This window comes from Penicillium concentricum (assembly GCF_028827145.1).
Source record: "Penicillium concentricum strain IBT 3081 chromosome Unknown utg000002l_segment0_segment0, whole genome shotgun sequence".
Taxonomy (NCBI): Eukaryota; Fungi; Ascomycota; class Eurotiomycetes; order Eurotiales; family Aspergillaceae; genus Penicillium; species Penicillium concentricum.
The window spans coordinates 1,769,603-1,795,316 of record NW_026622755.1 but is presented as its reverse complement, the minus strand read 5'-3'; the positions used below and the strand labels follow the sequence as shown (position 1 = coordinate 1,795,316).

The window sequence follows — 25,714 nt, the reverse complement described above, 5'->3', positions numbered from 1 at the left end:
ATTGACACCTGAGGCTGTAAGGCTATAAGGCTGCAATGCGGGACAAGCACTCGGGAAAAAAAGATGACGCATAACTTTCCTCCGCAACTCACCAATTGAACGATTGAACAATGGCTCAAGCTCTGACTACCACAGATTTGCAGGGTGCCTTGCCCCTTGTCGCTAGAGGCAAGGTCCGCGACCTCTATGAAGTCGACGATAAGACTCTCCTCTTCGTTGCGACCGACCGCATCTCCGCGTACGATGTGATCATGGAGAATGTATACAATTCCCCACACCCACACCACAAGTGTCTAAGGAGACTTGTTGCTAATGCTAGTATTTTGAATACATAGGGTATCCCTAACAAGGGTGTTCTTCTCACCCTCTGCACGCAGACGTGGTTCAAGGCCCTGACGGAAGCCAACCCCTCCCTCCGCACCCACTTTATCACCCTCGACCTCCCGCCCCAGATCCCGGAATCCCTCCGTCCTATCCTGCAGAACCGGAGTATGCAGGTGCGCAAGCTTCGCATTCTCCCCATTGAGGCAATCGTCCGCGGCTACATCACCGGCTCAGCATGGAATGAATACAAGAAGTCTGGGACCGTGCATGGAATTCAGGTCCCCGCCGGTCTGCAGGAGAGCCAGGCTTTCCCCGACGGCCCTATGTACACCCCCAGCACGAAGGCAGAGCAGGGCGAGCACGATGAGAATATTCATCCGGATCAGGGTATGTTCTTTTCGTCGAATACATTGGCTTGAGATACCTGTACTAGACGTATAGTATACCGGGACAAGACCTCCACCTAACATTTGTCATTCACAGCCGTCGCCATCCTGGGTGAACCCTACGCCTCGACTGTTGCCAAGATGGCCATTGAGCTCTACAAGACAGCGCATGAGTACGCTCTCGCGCGGGGTGTGATCATCGCCGATACCAAGTTTGAGTTTGGAGTCGACGAGGAAACTGGTGAGGTTGTGCTGGCCGATGAAGTCCTGACGCCCGACTCCTCTCGCTTCTGGCCTAAGGAATCTTACGCTATCGGTCGCGGCCAGTCCAGCTTCGACAAGCAGTTCCTGCGTGACTGGTTGGTCAGCGAGGGTCTTAAGGGTAAGGAAGGTGTGCGCATGCCTGATGATATTGCCCTTAAGACGGCGGAGAAGTACAAGGAGGCTTGGGAGAAGATCACCGGTGGTAAAATCTAGAGGTATACGGTTAAGCCCTCTTTATTGGAGGGATATATATGATTCAAGTTTAGACTTTTGTGCTTTATAATTCGGGACCAAATGAAATTAAAGCATCATGTCCAATGGTTGTGGCCGTGGCGGCAGCAGGGATTATCATACAAATATATGGCCTTATCTTGTACTTTTACTCCTCCCACTCAGACTTCAACCCCTTGAGACCCTTCTTATTCGAATCTCGATCCTGCTGCTTGCTCTCTTCCTTCACGGACTTCTCCACAGGCTGATCAGCCCAACCAGAGCTAACACCCTCATCAAGAGGCAGCGCATGTTCACCACAAATACGCCGCTCCTCTTCAATTTCCGCTTCACTGATGCCATTTGTGGCCCAGATCTTATGAATGCGTAGATCAAACGGCCCATCAACGCGGTCCGTGAGACCAATACCAATACTCTTAACACGCTGCTTAGTCAAAGAAGTCTGAGGCTCAATGACAAAGCCGTAATTGGTGCGCACAAACGAGTTAAAAGGCAAGAGAACAGTCTCCCATCCATTTGAGCCAGACGTCGTTGTACTGGTAGAGGTAGAAATGATCGTCGATTCAGGTGGGATGTCTGAAAGCGCAGCGGGCATGCCACCAGGATATAGGTCCTCAACGGCATCGGGTGAGTCTGCTTGGAAGTCATATTCTTCCTGTGATTTTGGCCTGTCGAGCAGGCGGTGGTGTCGTGTGTATAGTCTGTGCTGGTGAATATCCGTCTCAACGACCGCGTCTGTCTGCACGTTGACAGTGTACCGGCGGCCATCGGACTTGATGCGCAGGGCAAGGTACGCATAGGGATCGACGTCCCAGAAGAGCCGGCCAAAGAGCCAGAAGCCTCGATCTTGGTTGCGGAATGCGGCGTAGCCTGGGTTGCGGGTGTTAGTTGTTTTCTTTTTTCTTCTTTTTCTTTATTTTCCGTGTTCTAGACCACTTGGATGTGTCGCTACCTAGGTAGCAGGTAGTACATACCAGTTCTTTCGACGCGCCAGTTGTCGGGAAGCTTGGTTGAGATGCTACCGTGGAAGCGGGCATGCGAGGGAGTATTTGAAGAAGGTTCAGCAGGTTCGTAGTCTAGGCTGGCTGTGCTAAAGCCTCCTACTGCACGGTCGGCCATGGTCTTGCATCCCGTAACGGTGCTCTCATCTTCGAAATTCAGGAGCGTATAAGGTTTAGTCGGAGTGTGGAGGGCTTCCGTGTTCCAAGCTGCGGCAAATTAGTTGGAGGTGCAAGACTGACGGCATTGACACAACTTTACCGATCTTTGATAGACGGCCGAACTCATCGGCACTGCGTTTGAAGAACCCGCCTTGGGCTAAACGTCGAGTTGGAAACATATTGTAATTGTGAGAGGGAGAAGCCCAGTATGCTTGGAGCTGGAGCAGCTGGAGTTAATATCTGGGCAGCCGGCTTCCGAGGTGGCGCGGGCTGATAAGAGATAGATAGTGTTTGGGATGTTTGGTTTATCCGTTAGCTCTCGTTATGCTATACTTCATGTTCATTCTTCCTATAATATACACACTTGGAGCTTTACATCCTCTCAATAATATACACGTCATTATGTTGCTACTTACCTTCCAGGGATTCGGAACTCGGGATCCAAGATTTGCGCTAAATGCACAAACCAGTATCTTGAAGACTTCAAAAGATATTCCTTTGTCCTTGTTAGGCTTAGTACTGCTATCAAATGCCATGCATGTGCCGATGGCTGACGGCATTCTGATCCTCAGGAGCATCTTGTATACTTCGCCAGGCCGACGCCTGAACCGGAATGACGCGTATTTCCTTTTTGGGAGGGACGTCCAAACTTCATGGCCAACTTTATCTGAAGAGTCATGGATAATATGCGCGATAAATCTCTTCTTGAGGGTCCGGCTCCGATTCCTGTCCTGGATATCCGACTGTGAACCAGTAGTTGGCTGGTTTTCTGGACTGCATAGCCCTGGATAAGGCTTGATTCTGAGTCAAAATCGCTTCATACTAGTCCTATGAGAGCACTCCCCGGAAATATACCGTGGTTAACTTCATATCTACTTGTCTCTGCTGGGGAATCCCATTCTTGGAATCGGATATTCTCATATTTATCCCAATATGGCGACGGAGGTGGTGTTCATAGAGGATATTCCCCGTAGTTGTCTTGATATCTCGTTCTTTTCTCTCGCCCTTTTCTATCATACATCCATACCACGCTCGTTTTCCCCAGTTGAATCATTCGTTTACCGCAGTACAAATATCTAGTTACTCTTGTTGATTATATACCTCCCCAATGGCTATTCATTACGTCAAACCGAATGGCTCTGTGCCTAGTGTTTCTAGGCATAGTACCCCAGAGCCTGATATCCCAAAGCAAGATGTCCACGAACATACAGCGTCGGAGTCTAGTGTCACTGGGTCTAGTAGCTCAAAGCCTAGTACCCCAGAGCAACCTGATGCCAAGCCAGCCGAGCTAGTTACAGTCGAGCCAGCCGAACCAGTCAAGGAAGCCAATCCAGGCAAGCCAGACAAGCCAGAGGAGGAAGAGAAGCCAGTACACCTCCCGCGTGCGGATCGAATGAATCAAACTCCAACCAAGGGAAATGCACAGGGCCTCTTTCTTCCTGATTGTTGCGTTTTTGTGGGAAAGTAGGTATTGCCCAGTCCTATCTGATAGTATATACTGACCGAATTAGCCTCTCTATCAAAGTTTCTCTTGAAAAGTTGGAAGCAGATCTTACAGACATGATCTCTACATTTGGCCGGTGTCATGTTAAGATCAAACTGTCACAGGGTTTGAAGAAACTACCTGTTGCATTTGTACAATTTGAAGTGAGTGCAGTTTTTATACAAAGATATGACATATACTAACATAGTAAATAGGACATCAAAGCAGCAAATTCTGCATTGAAACAAAATGGAAACCTGATGCTTCATAATCGGGTGTTGAGATTGGAATCATCTAGGGCTAGACGTGAGTTCCCTTTTGTTGGACTTCATTGCACGTTTACACGTTCGCACCTTCACACTTTCTCTCTTCTCACACCTTCTCACATTTCTCTTTTACTTAGGAACTGCCCACTTCGGTTATCTTACTGACGAACCCATCGATAAATCTGTAATCGTCGATGCCTTGAAGGGACTTGGTAGTCTTGAGGGCATAATCATTGAAGACTACGTTAACCCCCAAGGGGACGACTCTACCTTTGGCGTTGTCACTTTCGCATACCCTGACGATTACGCTGATGCCCTTCAGGTAAGTGGACTATCCAATTTTGCTCTGAGTCTACTGACCATTTGACCATAGCATTTTCAAAACCACCCCGAGTATTATATGACTAGACCTACCATGGACCCCAACGACAATCAGCTTCCTCAGGATTACCCTGCTCCAGGACACAGGCCTTCTAACCAGCCTCCCCCAAACCGTGGCAATCAGCAGCGGTACAACAACGGCCGCAGATCGTTTCACCGTCCATGGTACAGTGGGAACAACAACAACAGAGGTGGATTTCGAAATGCTCCTGGCGGTGCCCCCAGACACCAAAACCCATCTTTTGCAAATCATGGTCACAGTCAAAGCTTCAATGGCCAAGGCCATTCACCTCACGGTTCTTTCTCTCAGAATTACCCAGGTGGCAACGGTTCCCCTCATAACAACTTCAATCAGGGCTATCCCAACCCTAACTATCAAAACTTCCCTGGCAACAACTTCCCCCCGAATTATCAGGGCAACAACTTCCCCCGAATTATCAGGGCAACAACTTCCCGCCAAACTACCCAAATCAAAACTTCGTAGCTCCGGGTGTCTTTCCCAATCCCCCTGTCATGTTCATGCATGAAGGTCCACCCCCACCATATCACGCTGATTACACTGCTATGCCAACCCCGGGGTTTCCTGTGTTCATGGGCAATCAACCATATCAGCCTTCTAATCCTCTTCCTCCAATTGGCACTCAGCCTCAGCCTCAGCCTGTTGCTGGTCCTGTTCCCGGCCGCCGGCGATTGCCTCCTCGTCCCGACTGTCCCTTGATTGTCTCCAGTCAGCCCCAATTTGACACTGAGCATCACCGGCAACTCTACTACGAGCCCTACCACGCTGACGACAACTTCGCAAATATGCAGTCAAGCTGGGTCGGTCTCCCAGGCACTTGCTTCGTGCAGCCTGACTACAACCAGCCCTACCCCCCAACGCATATCCTCGTAGTCGCCAGTCTAGCATGGAAAGTCAGCAAAACAACAATTCGCCGCCCAAAGTCAACGAATCTGAATCACCATTGGCACAAACTAAAGTCCAGGCCCCTGAGACTGAGAGAGGTCGCCAACTAGTTCGGCCGCGCCACCCAAACACCGATGGAGGCTCTGACATGGCTCCAGTGTCTGCCCCTGCTAAGACCCAGAGTGAACCCATCTCTACGCAAGCTCTGGATTGTTCGCAGGAAAGAATTAGCACCGCCAACGTGAGCAGGTCAACTGAAACTCAGAACAAACCCACCGAGCCTGAGAATGAGCCCAACCCATCTCAGACCGAATCCAGCTGTGCTCCAACTCCTGATCAAAAGAAAGAAGAGTTGATGGATGACACCAAACCACCATTGAGAATTGACACCAAGAATGAAGAAAGCGCCGGGTCTTCCTCCGAGGCTGGCCCTAAGACACCAGACACCGATGAGTCTCAGGAAGGCGCTAAACTTCAGACTCCAGCCCAAGCTGACCTGCTGAAATCAGCCGATACCAAGATTTCTGATACCACCGAGACCCTCAAGCCAGTCGACAAGAGCACCCCAAACAAAGGCAAGTCCCCGGAAATGGCAACAACCACTCCAACCAAGAGTGGCAACAGAAGACTCGAGCCCGCAGTGCCAGACAACAAACACCTACTGGCCCGCCATGCTTTCCAGCATCGCAAACCCCTCAAGAAAAAGTACCAACCTAAGACCGACACCGGCAAAACAATTGAGCAGTACACTCGTGAGATAAATGCGCAGCGTGCCTCGCTTTATCCTGACTCGCGTGTCCCTGAACATCTCTTGCAAGAAGTCATCCAAGAGCTAGAGAATGAGCGCAGAGATGCTATACGGAAGAGCCGAGGTCTCGATCCCAGTGATGAGAGCAGTGTTGACAGTGGTACTTCTTCGAAGAAGCAGGTTTGATATTGACAGATGATTGAGATGGGGATAAAGTTATTCAGTGTGATTTGCTTGCTATGACGGGTCGTTTTATTCTTATCTTTTCTTGCTCTTTGTTCCGTGCTTCTTTTATAGTCTGTTCTTTATTCAAATTTGTGTATTTGCTTTTGAAGGAAAAAGAAAACACTTGAAAAAAAAGGGGAGCATGTATGTTACGATGAACATGCTCGAGTCAATTATCAAATTTCAAATTTTATTCTGCCAGATTGCTCATTCCTAAAACTAATCCAATGCACCGTATACCAATATCAGTTCTTAACAGTGATAGTCTTGGTAATAGATGCTGCCAGAGTCGGTCATAAGCTGCCCCTGCGGCCCTAGAGTGTGAATATACAAAGATAAAGAATAAACTGGCTCATCATGATAATATTATCTGATTTGATTGACATGGCCGAACGGCAACTTGATCCCCGCCCATGTAAACGCCGAGACCGAAAGCTGGTTTATATGTACAAAATGCTTCTCGATGCCAGTTTGCATGCCATAGATGCCGAAACCAAATGCCAGTGGGGGATAGTGATGCACGCCGAACAAAAAGACAAGAACGCAGAACAGAAGAAAATGACGAATTCCCATATGCAAACGCTCATGGTTAGAAAGATGTGGGTCGTGAGGATAGAGAGGATACATATGCTGTGAGGGTGATAGAAGGTGGAGGTGAGGCACTGATAAGTGATCGGATATAAAGAAGATAACGCTGGGAATCAAATCGGAGGGGAAAATATGACGAGAAATAAAGGGAAGGGAGGGGAAAGAAGGCGTAAAGTATGTATGTATAGGAGTGTGGCCTCTCCCAAGGAATTAGTGATCAGCCTGATCATCAAGCTCTCACACGTCTAGCATCGAAAAAGCCCAGATTGACAGCTGTATCATTGACGCCCAGGAACGGCGCCGCATCCTCAAGTAGTTCCCAAGGACGGACTGGATAGGGACCGACGACACGACCGCGGTGTTGAAGACGAAGTCGATTGGCCATACAGTTCGAGTCAGGCAGTCCAGTAGACAGTCCCGATGCCGCTGCGACAGACTGCTGCGCTGGAGATGATCCAACAATAGAGAAAAGAGCAGGTGATTGGGTCGGGGTTGACCCCGATGCTGCCGGAGAGGGGGCTGAGACCTGCTGGGAATTTGCGGAGTATTGCTCTGCCATTGGGCCCAGAAGGTAGAGGAAGCGAGAGTCGTTCATAAATGGCACAAAGGATGGGCACTTCTCTTTCAGGAACCGTGCACATTGTTGGCGGACTTCATCTGGGAAGACGTCGATTAGGGAGGCGGCCACGTCTAGAGCGTGGGTCTGTAGGAGGATTCCTGGGCAGGGACGGAAGCCTTCGGCCGGGGCTGGGTGCGGGAAGTAATCGGCCGCAGGGAATAGACGAAGAACATCTCCCGGGAGGCGCGAGAGTGCAATGCAGAAGATTGATGTCAGAAGTCGGAGCTGTTCTTGTAGAGGATTGATCTTGAGAGCTGCGGGCGGTTGGGAAAATGCAGACCGATGGAGGACGATCATCCTCAGCAAAGCGGAGAACCAGAATGCGAGAGCACGCTCGAAGTTTGAACGACTTGTGTTGGCCACACCCTTGGCGGGGGTCATGTTATGCATGGTGATGATCTTGTGGAGAAGGGAATCCATCTTTTCCACAAGCACTGGAGCGACGGATGGAGCTCCAGAATCAGGGATGCTACTCGCAAGCTCTTCGATAATGGTAAGATACATCTTGGCAGTTTCCAATGATCCCATTTGGCCAGGCGAACCAGTAATATCACCTATTGGCTCTTCAAGCAGAGGGATGGAGAAAAATTCCTTCTCGGCACGTTCTCGGATTTGGCGCACAGCGTCCGGGCTCATCAGTGCAACCAGGTCAACCCAGTGAAGCCTGTGAGCACGACAGTCTGATACGGCAGTTTTGAACATAGCATCAACAATATTGGTTCGGTCTTCAGACCCCGAGTCCGCATGGAATAGAACTTGGAGCTTCAGCTGGCAAAATGGGAGCGAGAAATCGTCGGTCATACATGCAAGCTTTTCGACCTTTGAGAGGACTGAGTTGCCGTCGGACTGTGACTCGACGCCCAATAAAAGGTCAAGCGCTTTCTGGACAATACTTAAAGCGGCTGGGTATTGGTCGATGAGCTTTTGCATGCCATTCTGTGCAGCACATTCGGGGTGTCGCACAAGAAGATCACGTAACAGCATGACTATCGAGTGCTCCAGCTCGATGTGCCCAGTGGAAGAGTTGCTGGCATTGGAGGATGCGGCGTCACAAACAATCTTGAGCGCTTCCTCTGAGTTCTTATTGAGAAATTCCTGCTGTGCCAACTGGAACCGATAGGACACCAGATCAAAGGACTTGCTATCTTCGTCACCAGAGACAAGAAGTTGGACAAGGTCGGCAGGTAGTTGAACTGCATTGGGGACCGTTGCTGGTGTAGAGACTGTGAGTCTCTTTGCAAGGGCCAAAAAAGCTCTAATAGTAACGCATCCGACACCAATTAGCGGCGGTAGAATCCGCAGCAAGGTGGTACGTTCAGGAGATCGCAAATGACCACAGACCCAACGGGCGAGAATACCATCGAAATGCTTTGGATGGAAAGACCTAAGTTGTGCAAGGTAACGGCAGGTGTCATTTGCTGACAGGTTTGCATGGCCATCATCAGACTCCAGGTGCTTTATCAGTGTGTTGAAAATTGCGTCCAGAGTGGGCTCATCCATAACATTTCCTGATTGCAAAAGCTGATCTAGCTTCTCTCGGAAGAAGGGGTCGACGCCACCAAAGCCATCTGGAATATGGTCTGAGACTGGAGAAGATGCGGCCACGATTGACTTGTTCTCCATGCGAGAGAGATCCTGCCGAAGAATGGACACAGTGTTGAGTTCACTCGGGATGCGCAAACCAAGTTCAATCAGAGAGAATATCAGATCAAGGCTTGGCATGCCAAACCTCTTAATTCCAGCATAGGCATCAATGAGTCTCCGGAATAAATCAGTTGTGGCGCCAATCACGCAAAGAGAGTCGAAGTGGCAGTTTGTGGTATCTGCAACTGAGGCAAGAACAGTGCTATCGCCACAACTAGACGCAAACTTCAGCACATCTGCTAACATTGAAATGTCGTCAAATGATTCGAGAGCATCGCGGACTGTATAAAACTCGGCAGGAGTCAGCGCAGACACCACAGAGGCAATCCCAACGGGGAACGCTCCTCTGTTAGTTGACCTATGAGCGAGTTAGTAAGATAGGTGACGACAGGATTAGGAAAGAAGAATTCGAATGCTTACTCTGCGCTCCGATTGTGTTCCGCAATTGCTCTGCGTAACCACTGGCCAACCTCGGCCTTGACAGCCCAAGGCAGGTTTGATGGCAATGAGTCTAATGCCATTGACGCAGATTCGTTCACGCCGAAAATTCCGGGTAAACGTTGACTGATAATATCTTTCACATTATCAATAGCTGCGTTCTCTTCCGAAGCAGAGAGCCCAGTACGAGCCAGCAGAGTACTCCGCAAGTTCCCAACATGTTCTGGAAGACGGGCAACAGGAAGCTGTGCTATTAGTCCGATATCGATTGGCAAGTCCTTCACCTACACATATATTAGTGATCAGGAGGATTTAGCAGGTAATTTTGATCTTACCTTGCGCTCCTCGGCCGAAGAAGATCCATTGGTAACGCCTCGTGCCATGAGCCATTGAAGATAGCGGCCGACTGAAAATGTCTGTGACCTGACAAGTTCAGAAACGACATGATAGATTTGATCCATGTTGAGCTTTTGCTTGTTCTGTCCACGTGATAGAAAAGTGAGTATGTAACTGTCTATGTCGACACCAGCCATTTTCCACTTGCGGAGCAGGCGAACACCAATGTAAACCCGGCAGAGACCGTGGCGGAAGGGCGTAGAGAGCCATTCCAATAGCTTGAAGACCAAGATAGCCTTGTCATCAAAAGCGTCGAGATAGCCAAAGATAGAAGTGAGATCCTGAGCGGAGCGTATGGAGTCGAGAAGTCGGACGATGCGTTGATGGGGTGAGCGTTGGGTTGTCTGTTTCGAGTGTCTGGGTCGTTGTACCCGAGCATTGCGCTCTGCGAGACTCTGGAAAAGAGCCTTTTCTACTTCATTTCCTAAATCAAGGGCAGATGACACCTGCTGTTTATACGTCTCCCAAGAATTTGGGAGTATCATCGAGGATGTATGGTCAAGAACAAGCTTTTTGATAAAGCGAGAAAGACGGTCGATAAGGGGTTGAAGTTGAGTCAATTTAGCTTCAGTTGCCTATTGCTAGCGGTCAGTATTGACTGCGGGCACAAAGTAGTTAGTGAAAATTGGACGCACCTGTCGCACTTTTTGGAGCAGTAGCTCAGCCAATCGTCGTCCCCTTCGTCTATATCGCATGATACTATTCCAGTATATGCCGAGCATCAAAAGCCAGATTGGAATCGTGCTGATAGAAGCAGCCTCAAAGGATGACAAGAACCATTCAAGGAAATGGTCATGGTCCAGCAAGTTTTCGGAGAATAGACGAGCAGTCAACCCGACACTGAAGATAAAGGTTAGCACGCTGCTTAGGATTGCCGGTAACGCACGAGCACGTACGCATATGTTATCTTCGCCTTCCAATCCGAGGACTTGGGGGCAGCAAACACCCCTTCAACGAATTGCTGGACATTGGTCGTCCAATCTCGGACCCATTTCGCCTCTAACCCAACAGCCAGAGCACCACTCGTGCCTTTTCGCTTGAACGCACGGATTTCATTCGCACCCACACATTTTGCTAACCAGACAGCACGTGCAACAGGGATCCATTTACCAAGGCACTGGTCCAGGAGGATCTTGCCGCGGATACCATGGGGAATTGTTCGGCTCAATCTTCGCAGTGGAACAGACGGGTTGGCGAGATCTCGGAGCCACGCCTCGCGTTTGTTATCGGTGAGCGTAACTCGAGGTGGCGGTTTGAATGTTGAAGGAGCGTGAATCGTGTTGTGACTTTGTCGTTTCTCTAAAGCTGCCGCGAAGACGGACGACAGCATCTGCAACCCTGTGCGGTTCTTGAGTTGCGCATATAATGCAGGACGCGCTGTATTCGATTCATTCTGGGAAACCTGTGTACGGTCATAATACCCTTGTTTCGCGGTTTGCTCGCTCAGGACGTCCTCCTGGTGGTTTCCGGTCCATGGAGCGAAATCGGCGGGTTCTAAAACAGGGCGATTAGTCTACATACAATCTAGAAATCCGGATGTTCACTTACTTTGACCTTTATAGACTGGAGCGACGGAAGGGATCTCAATGCGATAAGGGGTCGTCTGTACAGCACCGACTGGGGAGCTTTCCCTCGACTTCACGACACCGCTTCCCTCAGGTTCGGCCACAAAGTTGTTCTTCCAAGGCTGAGCCGGCAACGGAGGCGGGGATGGGGGCTTAGATCCGGCAGCGCCATCGCCCCGATTCTCATTACTCGGGATCTCCGACACGACAGCCTGGAAGGACCAGGCCGGACGACCACGCCACGAGACTGCAGGTCGCGAAATTGCACTTGCAGGAGTACTCCTCGTTTCTCCCACGGCCGCACCAGTATCCGGCGTATTCGATCCACTCGGGACATCCAATCTCGGTCGTTTCGGGGGCGGTTCTCTATCTTGCGACTCCGGACCGCCTGCAGTCAGGTCCACGATGGCGGGTCGAATTGGTGGCTGGGGTAGTGAGGCTGGCCTGTCGGGTTGATCGTATTGTCCCAACATCTGTCCATTATCAACTCGTCCGGGACCATTGAAGGTCCGCAGAGGGTGGCCCCACGGTTGGCCGCCGGCAGAGGAATGGGGGATCATCTTAGGCTCATGATGTGTCCAAAGGAAGTATTCGGGTCATTCAGGCGACGTATAATTTCGATTCGAGTAAATATTTGAGAGATGGCGAAATGGAAGTTGGCGGGTAGAGGGTGAGCTGATCGGAGACCGGCGACTCGGGTATCTGGGTAGTATCTGGGTATCTGGGTATCTGGGGTTGACCGGGGAAAACACAAACTCTTAAAAGAAAAAAGGATGTTGTGCAAAGGACAATATAACTTGTATTTGGTACTTCAAGGTATTCGGGTTATCATATGATTTGATCGGAGTAATGGGCTGACAATACCTACACATTCTTTTTCTCGCAATATCTCGGGTTTATTTGCAATTAATACACGTCCAATTACTCCACGTATCTTTCTTTCCGGGAAAAGGCCCTGATACTCGGCAAGTTCTAGCCGCGCGGAATTATTCTTCCCACAGAGTACGAAGTACGTACAGTTGGAATATTTTCCTCTGTTACACAGTCTAGAGGTCCAAGAGCGCAACGGGCCGTTCCCATTCTCTCTCGGCATTATCCCCGATTCCCATTATCGGAGAGTACTGGGTTCTTTGCATTTCTAATTTGACTCGTGGCATGTTTGACTCGGTTTTGGACCATCTGAGGTGCCGATCAATATCTACCTGTCCAAGACATGAGAGAGGATTGGAATATGCTAACTGCAAGGGGGGTTAGTAGGTTGAAGCCTAGTACGCTGTGCCATGTCATGTAGGAAATGATGCACAGCCCATCACACCTGCAGCACATCCAGAGTACACAAACCCTGGATGATGTGGGTTTACTCCGTATTGTTTTTGTCCTATTATGTAAATGGCCAATATCCGAAGGACTATTTCCATATCGTATGTTGTACATTGTACTCTGTATAGCGGTGAGTGTCAGCAGCTTATCTATTTGTGCTCATATTTGAAATATCCTGATCCCTACGGAGTACGGAGTACAATGTTCTCAACTTGAGGGAATCGACCAATAATGGGTTGAGATACAGAAGATATAGAAGACATAGATATATAAAAGAATATAAAGTACAAAGAATATAGAGTCAATCTCCCTCCAGGTCGGAGATATTCAATAATCCGGGGGCTCGGAAACTAGCCTAGACTGGCACCGCCTTGGCACGGGGGTGGCCAGTCCAATCCTTCTGGTTACAACCCATCACCTTAATATCATAACTCAACACAATGTCGTCAAAGAAAGATATGCGCAGGGCTGATCTCGGTGAGTGGAGCAGTAACTGCTTCAAGTCTTGGTCCATTGAAGCTAACATTGAAAAGCGATCCCCTATGTCGATCCCCCCAAGAGCAGCAGCGATGCCGATATCTCCAGTACGCCACACCTTCGTTTCAACAATGGGATACTTTCTGCAAGGACTATGAAGACTGATTGAGCTATGCAACAGGCACAATGTCGAGCACTATGCCCATGGCGGCCGTAAGTCCTTACCCCAACATCTGACCTTGCGATAACTTGACCCTGACATTGGTTTCTTAGATGTTCACTCGGAACCGGTGAGTCGCGTACCCTACAAGAGCTATGAACATTATTGACGATTGTCGCGATACAGCATGATCGGATGGTAAGAGCAAGGCAAGCAATCAATGGTTTGACCAGGTTATCTGACTCGGAAATAGGGTATCCTTCGTCTTCTCACTTCAGTCCTGGTTGGGTGAATCCCCCGAGCAGAAGAGGACTGCTTCTACACCGGCCTACATGTCGGTTCTCATGTCCTGTTCGTTTCTCTCCTTAAACCCCCCTCGTGCTTGCAGGACTAATCTCATGGCGTATAGTGATGGCATTGGTTGTCGTATGTATCCCAAACCTACCGAATTGCGACGCACTCAGCCTAACAATTGATTGCAGACCTATTTCCCTCTCTTCTTGCCTCCACAGGCTCCTGGGGGTACCACCGGCGCCGCCGCACCGACTCCGCTGGCCTCTTGAACAACCAACCCTCCTTCACACTTTTCCTTTCCCTCCTCCGACATACGTATCATAATCTACACGGCCTTATATCTGAACTGCGATGGATTAATTGTTCGCGGGTCATCAGGTTCTGAGTCTGGATCAAGAGATCTCCTTATCTATTATTGTCACGATGTACCAATATTCAACCCGAGTTCTACCCTTGTGATCAGAGATAAGCAACTCTGCTTCTCATAATCTCCACCAATTATTTGCTAGTTTGAATTAAAATTGTGTATGATTGCCTAATAGATGCGCATTGAAATGGTCATGGCTCTTCATCACCCAGATGCGCGATAATCGCTTAGTCACACACCGCCTTCCCCCACAACGTGACTCTTGCCTCAAAAGGCTCTGCCGCTTCTTCTCTCCCATTCTTCTACCACAGCAACTACTCTCTCCTACCCACACACGCTCCGATCTTTTACAGAGATATTGAATCTCGCCCTTCGCTCACTTCATCAATACCCATTTTAAACGCCGTTTACTACGAAAAGGCCGAGTTTATGTCCATCGAAAACCTCAAGACCTTCGGTAAGTTCGCCACTTTCCCCTCCTGGGCGCGCGTGTCGGGCCTCACCACCCCCACATGCACGCATATCCACAGTGATGACTCTTTATGCGGATGGGACATATGTCTCTCATCATGTGTAGTGTCACCGCTGTAGATCTCAGCTCCCCCCACCTCCGTACCACCGAGTCTCACGGCGGGGTAGCAATTTGGTACTGGACTGAGGCTGACATGTGCATCTTACAGACCCCTTCGCCGAAGCCGACGAAGATACCGGCGAGACTAAACAGTCTCAGAACTATATCCACATACGGATTCAGCGTACGTTCACTCTCCTATTCTCACCGCCCATGGCGACTCTTGCGACTCGCCGGCGCTAAAAGGGGGGTACATGCTAACCACTTGTTTCACAACAGAACGCAATGGTCGCAAGACTCTGACCACTGTTCAGGGTCTTCCCAAGAAGTTCGACCAGAAGAAGATTCTCAAGGTCATCAAGAAGAAATTCGGTATGTCTTGTGACCTGTGCATACGTGTGTCTGGGCCAGATGCTAACCATACCCTAGCTTGCAATGGCACCATCGTCTCTGACACTGAGATGGGCGAGGTGATTCAGCTGCAAGGAGACCAGAGAAAGGATGTCCAGGAGTTCTTGACTGACAAGGAGGGACTCGAGCTTGATGCCAAGACCATTAAGGTATGCCCCTGCCCCAATACTGCCCTTTATCACAATAACCAGGGTCTAATTTGTCATCTTCTAGGTCCACGGCTTCTAATCCCATCACCAACATCATGTCTTGTTCCAGTCCCCTCTTCCCGGTTTATGTTGCCCTGTGAGCGGTGGGATAGGAAGCATCCCTCATCCGCCGGCCGTATACAAAACTGTATGCAATACTGGCCTTCACATCGATCGAATGTCTTGCTTTCTCCCCCCACCACTCTGTGCCTGGCGAGTTAGACCTGGGCCCTTCGTCGAAATGACCCGCTACACCTGTGTGCCCCCTGTCCATCGTTCGCGCATGATCGGCAGGGAGAGCGGGGTGGTTCGACCGCTATTCTAAGGACGGGATTATGACGGAACGAGGAGTTTGGTAGATACCCATTATCTGCATAGACAGACAACACTTTTTTTTTTCTTTTCATAACTTTGCGTGTTTTCCATTATTTTATCCTTTGAGAAGGGGTTACTTTTGCCTGTATTGCGCATTGCCATTGCATTTCCCATGGTCAATTTGTCAGTCTGGCTGATCGAGGAGATCCAGGTTGAAGGGCGTGCTTTTGCTGAACCGTTATCTCGGTCTCTACCGTCTACTTTTAATCTTTGTGTCGTTCTTACTCTTTCGTTGCCCCCCTCTTGGGGATGCAGTCCATTGCTTGGGATCAAGGAAATTGAACTGTTGTCCATTATCATCTTCCAGCTGATGCAGCAACATCAAGTAAATTTGAGATATGAAACATGATCTCAATCTATCAGGTAGTTTTAAGGGGATGGAACTTCGCATCGTATATCAATCAATAAACAAAGATAATAGATTAGATCTACCAAAGATCGCCATGTCTGAAAAGAAAAACTTCCCTAGGCCAGGGGTATAAAGCATAACAAAGTCCGAAGACCCAAAGACAAAGAAAAGAGTCTTCAAGAACCTTTCCTAGATCAAAATCAAAATCAAATCCCAAAAATGTACAAACCATCCACCCTATCTAGCCAAGAACGCTTGTCCAGCTTGTCCAAACAGAGGAAATCAACTCTGCAAGATATCCCGAAACAGAAAAAGAAGAGAAAGGTTGGAAACCAGCAAGTAAGCTACAGCTCTCCGACAGCAATACGATCATCCGCAACTCGCATGCGCAGGAAGATGGCCACAGCCCAGTCCCAAAGTTTGCGGGTGATGACGAAGACAGGTACTTCTGGTTCGTTTTCACGGGTCAGATGCAGCTGCATGAGGAGTGAAGACATGCTTAGGAAGCTTGCGACGGAAACGACTAGTAGCGATGCTGCTGTTTCTCGTTTGATGGTTGCATGGTTTTGTGTTGCATGATAGACAAAGGTTAAAGACTAGGTGAATGGTTAGTGAGCTTATAAGGTAGACCAACAATTGGGAGTCGAGGACGTACGGTTGTTATGGAGATCCAGGCTGGCAACAGGAGTCGCGGGTCAGAGGATGCACCAGATAGATAAAGGACCCAAGAAGTGATATATGCAATCAGGCCGTTAGTTGTTAGCAGACGGATCACAACAGCTGGTGGAGTATAGTTTAGAAGCCTGAGGATATCACAGATTAGCATTAGGACGACAGTGAGACGTCCAAGGTCCGAGAAAACTGACCATCGAGACATCATGCAATCAGCAAAGAAATAAGAAAGATACGCGGATGCACAGCACTGTCAAGTAGTCAGTATAAAAGCACGCGGTTGGACACCAGCAAGTAGTATATCAAAAAGATATACGCCTACATATCAAGGCAGGAATACAACATACCCACATAATAGCTAATGCCACCTCCGTCACCCGGAACCTCCTCTCGACATCCCATTCCTGTCCAACACTACCAACAATCGCCGCCGCCCACCCCTCTCGTCCCATGCCCGGCCTTATATGCAGCAACTCGGCGAGGAAGGTAAAGGCGCATCGCAAACCCCACCAACCAGCAGGAAGTGTGCTCAGAGCCCGACATACCAGCAGGGGAATATACCACCTGCGGTCTACTCCGAGGATGACAGCAACCCGGGGATGCAGTGCTGACGGAGGGCCATCGCTGCTGAGTGGGGTATGGGACGTGGAGGAAGTCGGGGAGGGCGGGACAGTCGAAGCAGATGGAGAAGCCACCTCTTTAGCCAACTGGCTTTGTAGTAGTTCGGGGGAAGTACTGAGGTAGCTGGGCGGAAGAGCCGATCGCAAGAAATTCAGGTCTGGACCACGGTGTGGATGTGGGTGTGGATAGTCGTGGGGAGTGTATGGTGGAGGAGAAGCATTACGTCGAGGAGGAGCCAGCCTTTATTCTGAATCGCGGCATATGCGGCCGCCACGCAAGGAATGGAAAGGGTATAGAATAGGCGTTACGATCGAGTCGTTCGCTCTCGATAAGATTCGAAGTTGGGGTTGTTGTCAAGCTGTTTGTCAGTCCCCTAATTGGCAGATATCAGACCCAGTGTATGGCGGGCGGTGTCTTTTTTTCGGGCAGTTTAATTCTATACGTTCAACCTCTTTTTTACATATGACAAGTTGGTATTAAAGAAACAGCGAGTAAGATATAAGCTGTCGCCTCGATAAGGAGGGTGCCTTCACAAGAATCACACTGTCGACTTGCGGAGTGGTTCACGTGACTGACAGTTCCGCGGATTTCTGTTCTTCGGCCAGGAACCACTTCTCTTCTCAACCCGATTCGCAATGGCGTCTACCATACGATTGCCCGCGGGCACATCCGCTCGAATTGTGCCATCTGGTTCCTTTGTTCAATGTCGCGCCTTCTCCGAAACCTCCCAACAATGGCGTGGAAGACAGATGAATTTCCGCCCTCCAAGCCAAGCGCAGCCGTCCTTCAAGACCAGAAGCCAGGGCATGAAGTTAGCCGATCTGCCAAATGACATTGGCGTATTGCCAGGTACCTTTATCCGACCGTTGTGGAGGAATATGCCTTCAGTTTTCACTGCACCGCGCGATAGGTGGCATATGGAATGGACATGGTTAAAGGCCTGGTTGAGCAACCATGTCAGGTTAGTTCTCCCCGAATCCTCGGATTGTTCGGTACACTCTATTTCGATGGAGGCAGTCACGCTGAGCAAGAGCTACATACAGCATATACGTGCAAAGATTGGATTTCTAACTGTGTTGCAGTCTGCTCCAATATTGCAAGCGCGACAACACCCTTCCTCTTCTCCTACGCAAGCGTCGCCAGTTTGGCGCAAATCTCCAGAAGGATATGTATACAGCGTTTGCCGAGTAAGCATGCCTCTTTTCCTCATTTACCTATGAGCGGGACTAACCACTATGAATTGTTACAGAGGCAACATTCCTAAAATTCGCCAGATCTGCTGCGACAATCTCGCCAAGCAACTCACCACAGGTATCGAACGCCGCCCGAAGACTGAGATAGTGACCTGGAAACTGTTGAAATACCTGCGGAAGCCAAGTACAAACTTCACCGGCCTCCGCGTCATCTCAGATCGCGCCACATCCATCCCCGAAATCCCGAAATCCGGTATCCGTCAAATTGTCGTGCGCATCACGAGCCGACAGTCCACAACCACGACTAAGGCCCAGGACCCCAGCGGAAAGGCATCTACGGAAGCTCCCACCGTTTCCGTCAAGGAGCAGGACTGTGTCGAGCACATTGTCATTCAGAATCTCCGCTGGAACAACCAGGATCAGGGCTGGAGAGTGTGGGGCCACATCAACCCCACCACGTTGGACGAGGCTTGTAATAACCCCTACTTCAAGCCTGGCTTGTCGTCCCTGGAGCGTCTGGAGATGATCAAGGACTCGATCAGCAAATAAATTTGAGCCGCATCTCAAATTCTGATTTGTGTTTCTTTCCTGTGAGAATGATATGCTCTGAGCTCCTCGCTATTTGGAGATTGCAGCTGCAAGATCCGCACTAGCAACTCAAATAATGGACGAGACTATGCCTTGAAAAGGGGTTTGACCTACCAGCTTACCGGATCAACGGCGAATGGTTTTGACACAATATGCCTTTTTTCACCTACTTGTCTTACTTTTTGTTTACCAACTCATCGTTTTGGGCCTAACACTGGACAGAGGCTCAGGTCACCTTCTTTTCTGGCCTGTTCTCTTTCCTTCACACGGGAAACCCCCTGATATAGAAGCATTTACACCTCCCATGTACCATAGCCACCTGTTTTGATCAAATCCCACCTTTCTTTTGAGCCGTTACTTGTATAAATGAATATCAATATCTCAAAGTGTCCTTCCCATAATCTACTATTGTTCTCACTAATACGTTACTCTCGAGTTTTAACCTTCTTTGGCATGACTGCCTTGGCCTAGAACAAATGCCCTAAAAAACATGCGAAGCGGAGAGGTTGACGAATGGGTTAGAGAGCCATGCTAACTGGCCAATTTCCTGGCGTTTTATTGCTCAAAGGCACCACTGTACTTTCCACTAATATGATACTAGATAGGTCAATATTTGCTGTATCTCAACCTGACATCATCGGTAACACGATTATACGTTATTCATGACCGGCATAAGTCAAAACTAAAAGGACTAGGCAGTATGTATAACTATGTACAATCGGAAGGCACAAAGGCAAAATATTAATGTGTAGCACAGGTATCACTCCGAGGAAATACCGGAACACACAGAAACAAGAGTACGAATGGATAAAAAGTGTTTCAAAAGAGCACCGGAAAGCGATGCACCAAGACCATTATACGTGGGTCAGCGAACCAACGCTTATATTCCAAAAACAACGCAAGAAGGAGCCAGGGTCTGGCTGGGGGGGCGAATTGGTCAATCATCGTCGAAGATCTGGAATGTGTTATTCAGGATCGTCTCGACGACACGGACCTGCCACGCAGCGTCGGCGATGTTGCCACCGGTATTGGCACCCATGAGGGTTGGTCTATAACGAGAATTAGCCGGTCTGTATCTGATAACATCTCTGTTTATATAGGATGTGGAGTGTGCAAGGACATACCCGAAGCAAATGGCTAGATTGCCTGCGTTCATGCGGTTCTGGGTATAGTGTTCTTGGATCTTGTTGAGATGCTGCAATGGACTAAATTAGTATCTGGGTGGGAACAGAGACTAGGTTCATGTTGGGGATCGTACCAGAATGATGGCCCGAAGAGTGGCATAGTGGGCATCGGGCAGACTGTTAATAAGGGCGTGCATCGAGTCTCGGCGTTGGATGTCATCGTCGAAGCCTGCGGTTTCATATCAGTTTCTCAAACATAATTATGTACTCTCTCCATGGCATGAACACTACTTACGAGCGGCGTCAACAAACTGTTGGTAAAACTGAGTGGTGAACAGAGGGTCTGGTAGTTCCCTGAAGAATTGCTTCACAAGACCAGCAACACTGTTGACATCGTGGTAAAAGCTCTCTGGGTTTGTGAAGTCGACTTGCGATGAGTCTGTTCATGTGAGAGTAGGATTAGCAAGTTGCCCATATTTCCCTAGTGTCTGATCAGGTTTACCATTGTCGAACAAGGCTTTCATGTGACTAATGTGATTGGCACTACCCGAAAGTCGATAGATGCCCTCCACATCCAGACCGAACAGCTCAACTGCTTGGAAGCACTGGTACACAATGAGCGGAACTGCCGTTTTATCCCGGGCGTACAGGTCGTTCAGCGAGACACCGAACACTGGCTTCAACGGAGGGAGATTCGATTGGAAATTCCTGTCCATCGGGGGAGGTCCTGCCATTGGCACCTGAATCTTAGGTGCGGGTTCCGGAGCAAGCGGCCCTGAGACTGGATAGGGAGGTGTGCCCGCTGGGGGCGGAGTGAAGGTCTTCTCCGGAGGATAAGGTGACTGCGGCAGCCGGTCACCGCTATGTGGTGGCTGAAGCGCCGGCGAAGAGGTATTATTCGGGGTGAACGTCTGCGGCATGATTGACACGCGCTTATTTTGAGTGCTTGTTTGCGAAGGTGCCGCAGCGGGGGCAGGAGCAGAAGCAGAAGCAGAAGCTGAAGAAATAGCCCCAGCACCACCGAGTGTCTAGTCAATGTTAGTATAGTGAAGGAATCGAGGAACGATGCAGGACTCACAGGGTGGCGCTCATATTTGACCTGTTCTGAAGCCACAGCTCCCGGGTTGCCTTCATGGCTTAAAATAAACTCGTGGAGATCTCTCTGGTTATCGACTTGGCGAATAACATCGGCGAGGCTCTTGGGTGCTAATGGGCCGCTGCTCGCATCGGTCTTCAAAGGGCTGACGCAGAGACCTTGGCCAAGAAGCAATTTCTCGTTGAAAGTAGCTGTAAATCATAAGCGGATGAACAATGAAACCAGTATAAAAAAGGAATCGCACATACCGAACTTCTGCTGTTGCAGGGTCAAGCCCGAGTCACATTCAGCGATCAACTGCTGAAGGTTGTGTACCGCCTGAGGTCGGTGGGTAGACACTAGCTCCTGGCGTGCCGCCTGAGCAGCCTGAACCTTAGACCCATAATCGCTATCCGCGTTCTGGACCTTGCGCAGCAACTCCTCCTCGTGCTGCGCCGCAGACTTGTGGCCCTTGAGACCGAACTTTCCACCCTGCTTGTCTCCCGTGCGAACACGGTCATACTGCTCTGCCAACGACTCGTACTTGGCCTTTGCCTTCTCCGCCAGCGATTCTGCATCGACGACCCTCTTCTCTGCCGCTAACCCCGTCTGTTTCCATTGCTTGCGGCCGCGCTCGATGTTGGCGGCGAGCTCGTGTAGGTCATCGGACATCTGGTGGAGGGAGACGGCGAATTGGAGGCCATGGTCGACCATGCGCTCCTGGATTCGGTGGATGTCCTTGTAGCTAGAACTGTATGTTCCTTGTCGGTTCTCGGAACGTTGCGACGCATCGTTGATCACGCGGGACAGTCTTCTGAGCCCCTGAGCGTGCTCTTCTTCGAGAGTCCCTCGCTTTTTCAGGAAGGTTGAGAAATCCTAATAGATAATGTGTCAGCGTTTGCGATCGTAGTTGGAGTCCTTTACTAACCCTGGCGGAGGCCACGCTTTGCTTCAACCGAGTCAAGAGTGTGGTTATACCAATCTACTCATAATTAATACAATTGGATCTTTTGTTTGATATGCACCTGACGGTGGATCTACTCACATCAGAGTAGATAACCTTGTCCAAGCGGGCTTTCAGCTCATCTGAGATGGCTTCGTGGGGCTGGGTCTGCTCGCCCCCGTGGCTAGGGGATGAGCGACCGACACTCGACGGAGGCGCATCGGAGAGCGTCGGTAGCGCCGCGGATCCGTGTAGGGCTTGATCCGACATGGAAAGGTTCCTTAACTTGAGAGAATGTCAAGAAAGAGGAGTTAAATAGAGGGGGGAACGGAAAGCCTCACGGGCCACCTTCTATTATCGTAATGGCGTTAGGAGATCCAAACCAGGGGAAAATGCTGCAGCCTGCCTTTTTTTTGGGCTGAAACGTTGGCGTGAACCTATAGGAATGTCCTTAACAGGGCAGTCCAGTACTCTTGGGGTGTTTAAGACGTAATGGCGGATTCAGCCACACAAGTGGACCTTAGGCTTCTACCTCTCTAGTTCTAATTATGTACATTATTTCTATAACATATAACATATAGTAAACAGTAAAAATCACTTTTATTCTGGTATCGTCGCTATGAATATCAAAATTTATACACAGTAATTGGCTTCTATAAAACCGGAGGTGCGACAAAAGAGTCGGGAATGCCGTCAAAAACCCAATTGAGGGAATCAAAGACCTCTGAGAAGCCAGATTCACTGAAAAATGCTCCGCCTTCATCAAACTGAGCGGGCATCATCATAGATTGGTCCGCCAGGGAGCTATCCTGCTGTTGCCGCGTCATGTGTCCTGACGGGCCTAGTATATCTTGGTTCGCTGCTATGGCAGCAGCTATAGAAAGAAATCTGTTAAAAACTGGGAGAAAACAACTAAACGGGGAAAAAAGCAAAGAGGACTTACCTTGCATTTCCTCGAGGCTTTTGACCGGTCGGAACCGTTGTCGCCAGCGCCAAACCGTATCGTAGACATGGCTCATGCTCATGCGGCAGCGGACTTTAAGTTGTAGAGCATCTTCTTCGGCAGGCTCTAGGCTCGTGGCATTCCACATCTGAGCAAGGATGTCTGCAAGACGAATGGGACGGTCGTGATCCATGACACTGATTCGGCGAATTGCTGAAATCGCACCGTTGAACAGTAGCTTGCCATGATTGAAATCAAGGTGTCGGCTGAAGCTGCTCTTCAATAACTTCATGAGAGCGAAAGCAGCCGACACAATCATTTGAAGAATATAATTGGTGGAGTGGCCGATCAATTCACCTGGCGATGTTTCGAGATCTAGTACTCGACCAAGGAAGGAGGTCGTTGCAAGGAAAAGTTTGATCAGATCATCGCTTCGTGCAGTGGACCCCAAAAACATAAAGTATCGGAAGTGCAATTCTGCGGCACGGAGATGGATCGTGTTGATTGCTTGGTACGAGTGTGAGCGTCGCCAAAACTGGAATGATACGACAACTTACCGGAGATTTTTCCGTCAAACTCGACATCCATGTCTCTGAGTTCACTTTCCAAAACCTGCACGACCACGAGCTTGTCGGCACTGATAAACTCCGCAGGCTCGGGTTTACTACTGTATAATGCCTTGGTCACCCGGTCGCAGAATTTTTCGATACGCAACCGAATGGCCAGGTCATCGGGAAGCCGGTAGTCGGCATCTCTCAAAGAGGCAGGCTCAAGTGCCCAGTCGTATATTGTGCTTGGTGGCTGGCCGTAACCAGTCGCAACACTGCCGAATCCTCAATCAGTCTGTGATGAGCAACTATATATCGATAGGAATTACTCACTTCTGAGCCACGATGTTGCAAATGACCCACGTATGTAGCCGATCTTTTAAAGCTTCACCTTGAACTTCCATGCGGAATGTTGTGAACTCTTCCGCTTGGACCGGACGGTGCAGCCCAAGCTGCATAGCAATCTGCATCATCAAGCCACTGAGCATGAAGGTTGCATCGGTGCGCTGGCTTGTAGTGGGAAGAGGCCATGTACACAGAACACAAAGGGCCTTGACCACCCGGTAGTCCTGTGGGACACTAGTAATGGTTGACCAAAGCAGCCTGCTAAAGGGTCCGGACAGTGCACTCAAGAGCCCAGGCTCATATTGAGACCGTCGGCACGCAACACAGATCATAGTCCACGCCAAAAGAGGGCATCGGTTGAGATACACCTCTGGGGGCTTGGGTGGATTCAAAAGGGGAAGAAAGGGGTGATAATAGGTGAAGTATCTGTGCAGACGTTAATCGCAGAAGCGGGTCAAACGAAATGGGGAGCGCATACTGTTCGTATAGCCGAAGAACCCGGGCTCTAGAGAGACAAATATCTTCTAGTCTCCACTGGCCCTCATCCTGTGATATAATGGAACCGTCCCTTTTCATAGTCAAAGGGGTTGCTATAGATGAGTGGGTTGAAGCTTCAACCGGCACCGAAACATGTCGAGACTGGTCAATCGCGGCCGAGTCACGACGAGCAAAGACATCCTCTGAGCAATGGGACATTTCATCGCCTCCATGAGATTCATGAGGCTCTACAACTTGCTCATGATCTGAATTGGGTCCCAGGCGGCGGCGGAGATCTGCAATCTCCTTTTCCATTTCAGCATTGCGCCTGTGAAATGGAGTCAATAAGATGCGAGAGGGAAAAAAAAACAATCACAAAACCAAAACCAAAAAAACACTTTACCTTCTCTTGGAAATGCGTTTGAAGGACTGTTCCACTTTACAATCAATCCCAAGCCTGCGACAACGCGAGCAGGCCGCAGCGGGCGTTTGAACAATATCACATCTCAGCTATCAGGTTTTGAAATATCAGCGGCGATTGTCGGAGCCCCGATGCGGTCGGGGTTGGTTTGGGTATTTTGCATAGTAATTAGAGACATGCAAATGACTCACCTTTTGCTGCTTACATTCATTACAGGCTTTTCGGCTGCCACCCCGGCGCTTGCCTGTGACAGGCGGGGTCTTCTCCATATCGCAAGATTCCGAGCTTCTCTGCATGAAATCGATAACCGGGGGTGGCCGGGGTAGTGTGGGGGACCGAAAGTCGCTCGGGATTGAGTAATGTGGCCCATCCGGTGCCAGTATGTTCCGATACCCCAAATCCATCGAGATCAGCCTGTGTTCAGCCGGTATAAAACCCCACGAAACGTGAACGAGTGCTCGTGGAGTCCATGTGCCGTAAATCGGAGAAATCGGCCCGCTGAAGGAGAAAGTGGGGAATCTATCTGTTCATTGAGGACGTTGATTTGCGGGAGATTTGATGCCGAGACGAATCTCGGCGGTTGCTGATTCAGCTAGTGCCTGAGGCATTAATTACGTAATCTCTCTCCAA

The 25,714-nt window shown here is 49.5% G+C and overlaps 11 protein-coding genes across 11 annotated transcripts; 6 read left to right on the top strand and 5 right to left on the bottom strand.

Annotated features, from left to right (window-relative positions):
• Positions 1-110: 110 nt before the first annotated feature.
• N7517_004246 (phosphoribosylaminoimidazolesuccinocarboxamide synthase) lies at positions 111-1,187 on the top strand (the record flags this gene model as incomplete). The annotated part of the gene is made up of 3 exons (XM_056721976.1): positions 111-260; positions 336-711; positions 808-1,187. 3 exons carry the CDS (start codon positions 111-113, stop codon positions 1,185-1,187), a joined length of 906 nt encoding a protein of 301 aa, XP_056578226.1.
• A 166-nt stretch (positions 1,188-1,353) lies between these two features.
• N7517_004245 (CIA30 family protein) lies at positions 1,354-2,544 on the bottom strand (the record flags this gene model as incomplete). Its single annotated transcript, XM_056721975.1, has 3 exons — positions 1,354-2,075; positions 2,180-2,413; positions 2,466-2,544. 3 exons carry the CDS (start codon positions 2,542-2,544, stop codon positions 1,354-1,356), a joined length of 1,035 nt encoding a protein of 344 aa, XP_056578225.1.
• A 929-nt stretch (positions 2,545-3,473) lies between these two features.
• On the top strand, positions 3,474-4,979 carry N7517_004244 (Nucleotide-binding alpha-beta plait; the record flags this gene model as incomplete). The annotated part of the gene is made up of 5 exons (XM_056721974.1): positions 3,474-3,829; positions 3,877-4,012; positions 4,064-4,154; positions 4,252-4,436; positions 4,488-4,979. 5 exons carry the CDS (start codon positions 3,474-3,476, stop codon positions 4,977-4,979), a joined length of 1,260 nt encoding a protein of 419 aa, XP_056578224.1.
• A 29-nt stretch (positions 4,980-5,008) lies between these two features.
• On the top strand, positions 5,009-6,333 carry N7517_004243 (Nucleotide-binding alpha-beta plait; the record flags this gene model as incomplete). Its single annotated transcript, XM_056721973.1, has 2 exons — positions 5,009-5,407; positions 5,479-6,333. 2 exons carry the CDS (start codon positions 5,009-5,011, stop codon positions 6,331-6,333), a joined length of 1,254 nt encoding a protein of 417 aa, XP_056578223.1.
• An 856-nt stretch (positions 6,334-7,189) lies between these two features.
• N7517_004242 (mediator of RNA polymerase II transcription subunit 12) lies at positions 7,190-12,182 on the bottom strand (the record flags this gene model as incomplete). Its single annotated transcript, XM_056721972.1, has 6 exons — positions 7,190-9,581; positions 9,644-9,945; positions 9,997-10,632; positions 10,693-10,897; positions 10,954-11,551; positions 11,606-12,182. 6 exons carry the CDS (start codon positions 12,180-12,182, stop codon positions 7,190-7,192), a joined length of 4,710 nt encoding a protein of 1,569 aa, XP_056578222.1.
• Positions 12,183-13,382: 1,200 nt separating this feature from the next.
• N7517_004241 (uncharacterized protein) lies at positions 13,383-14,142 on the top strand (the record flags this gene model as incomplete). The annotated part of the gene is made up of 8 exons (XM_056721971.1): positions 13,383-13,419; positions 13,476-13,526; positions 13,601-13,632; positions 13,693-13,709; positions 13,766-13,777; positions 13,833-13,930; positions 13,989-14,005; positions 14,062-14,142. The coding sequence occupies 8 exons, from the start codon at positions 13,383-13,385 to the stop codon at positions 14,140-14,142; spliced, it is 345 nt and encodes a 114-aa protein (XP_056578221.1).
• A 527-nt stretch (positions 14,143-14,669) lies between these two features.
• On the top strand, positions 14,670-15,450 carry N7517_004240 (translation initiation factor eIF1; the record flags this gene model as incomplete). Its single annotated transcript, XM_056721970.1, has 5 exons — positions 14,670-14,697; positions 14,921-14,995; positions 15,091-15,183; positions 15,241-15,371; positions 15,436-15,450. 5 exons carry the CDS (start codon positions 14,670-14,672, stop codon positions 15,448-15,450), a joined length of 342 nt encoding a protein of 113 aa, XP_056578220.1.
• A 1,028-nt stretch (positions 15,451-16,478) lies between these two features.
• On the bottom strand, positions 16,479-17,549 carry N7517_004239 (uncharacterized protein; the record flags this gene model as incomplete). Its single annotated transcript, XM_056721969.1, has 4 exons — positions 16,479-16,730; positions 16,790-16,937; positions 17,001-17,056; positions 17,154-17,549. Coding segments are annotated over 4 exons (852 nt in total), but the record flags the coding sequence as incomplete, so codon positions are not given.
• Positions 17,550-18,062: 513 nt separating this feature from the next.
• N7517_004238 (uncharacterized protein) lies at positions 18,063-19,169 on the top strand (the record flags this gene model as incomplete). The annotated part of the gene is made up of 3 exons (XM_056721968.1): positions 18,063-18,388; positions 18,510-18,614; positions 18,677-19,169. 3 exons carry the CDS (start codon positions 18,063-18,065, stop codon positions 19,167-19,169), a joined length of 924 nt encoding a protein of 307 aa, XP_056578218.1.
• Positions 19,170-20,145: 976 nt separating this feature from the next.
• Positions 20,146-22,620, bottom strand: rgd1 (putative Rho GTPase activator (Rgd1); the record flags this gene model as incomplete). The annotated part of the gene is made up of 9 exons (XM_056721967.1): positions 20,146-20,257; positions 20,333-20,403; positions 20,467-20,561; positions 20,628-20,771; positions 20,835-21,360; positions 21,411-21,619; positions 21,677-22,283; positions 22,336-22,389; positions 22,453-22,620. 9 exons carry the CDS (start codon positions 22,618-22,620, stop codon positions 20,146-20,148), a joined length of 1,986 nt encoding a protein of 661 aa, XP_056578217.1.
• A 383-nt stretch (positions 22,621-23,003) lies between these two features.
• On the bottom strand, positions 23,004-24,978 carry N7517_004236 (transcription factor domain-containing protein; the record flags this gene model as incomplete). The annotated part of the gene is made up of 5 exons (XM_056721966.1): positions 23,004-23,224; positions 23,294-23,800; positions 23,851-24,116; positions 24,175-24,612; positions 24,665-24,978. 5 exons carry the CDS (start codon positions 24,976-24,978, stop codon positions 23,004-23,006), a joined length of 1,746 nt encoding a protein of 581 aa, XP_056578216.1.
• Positions 24,979-25,714: the final 736 nt, after the last annotated feature.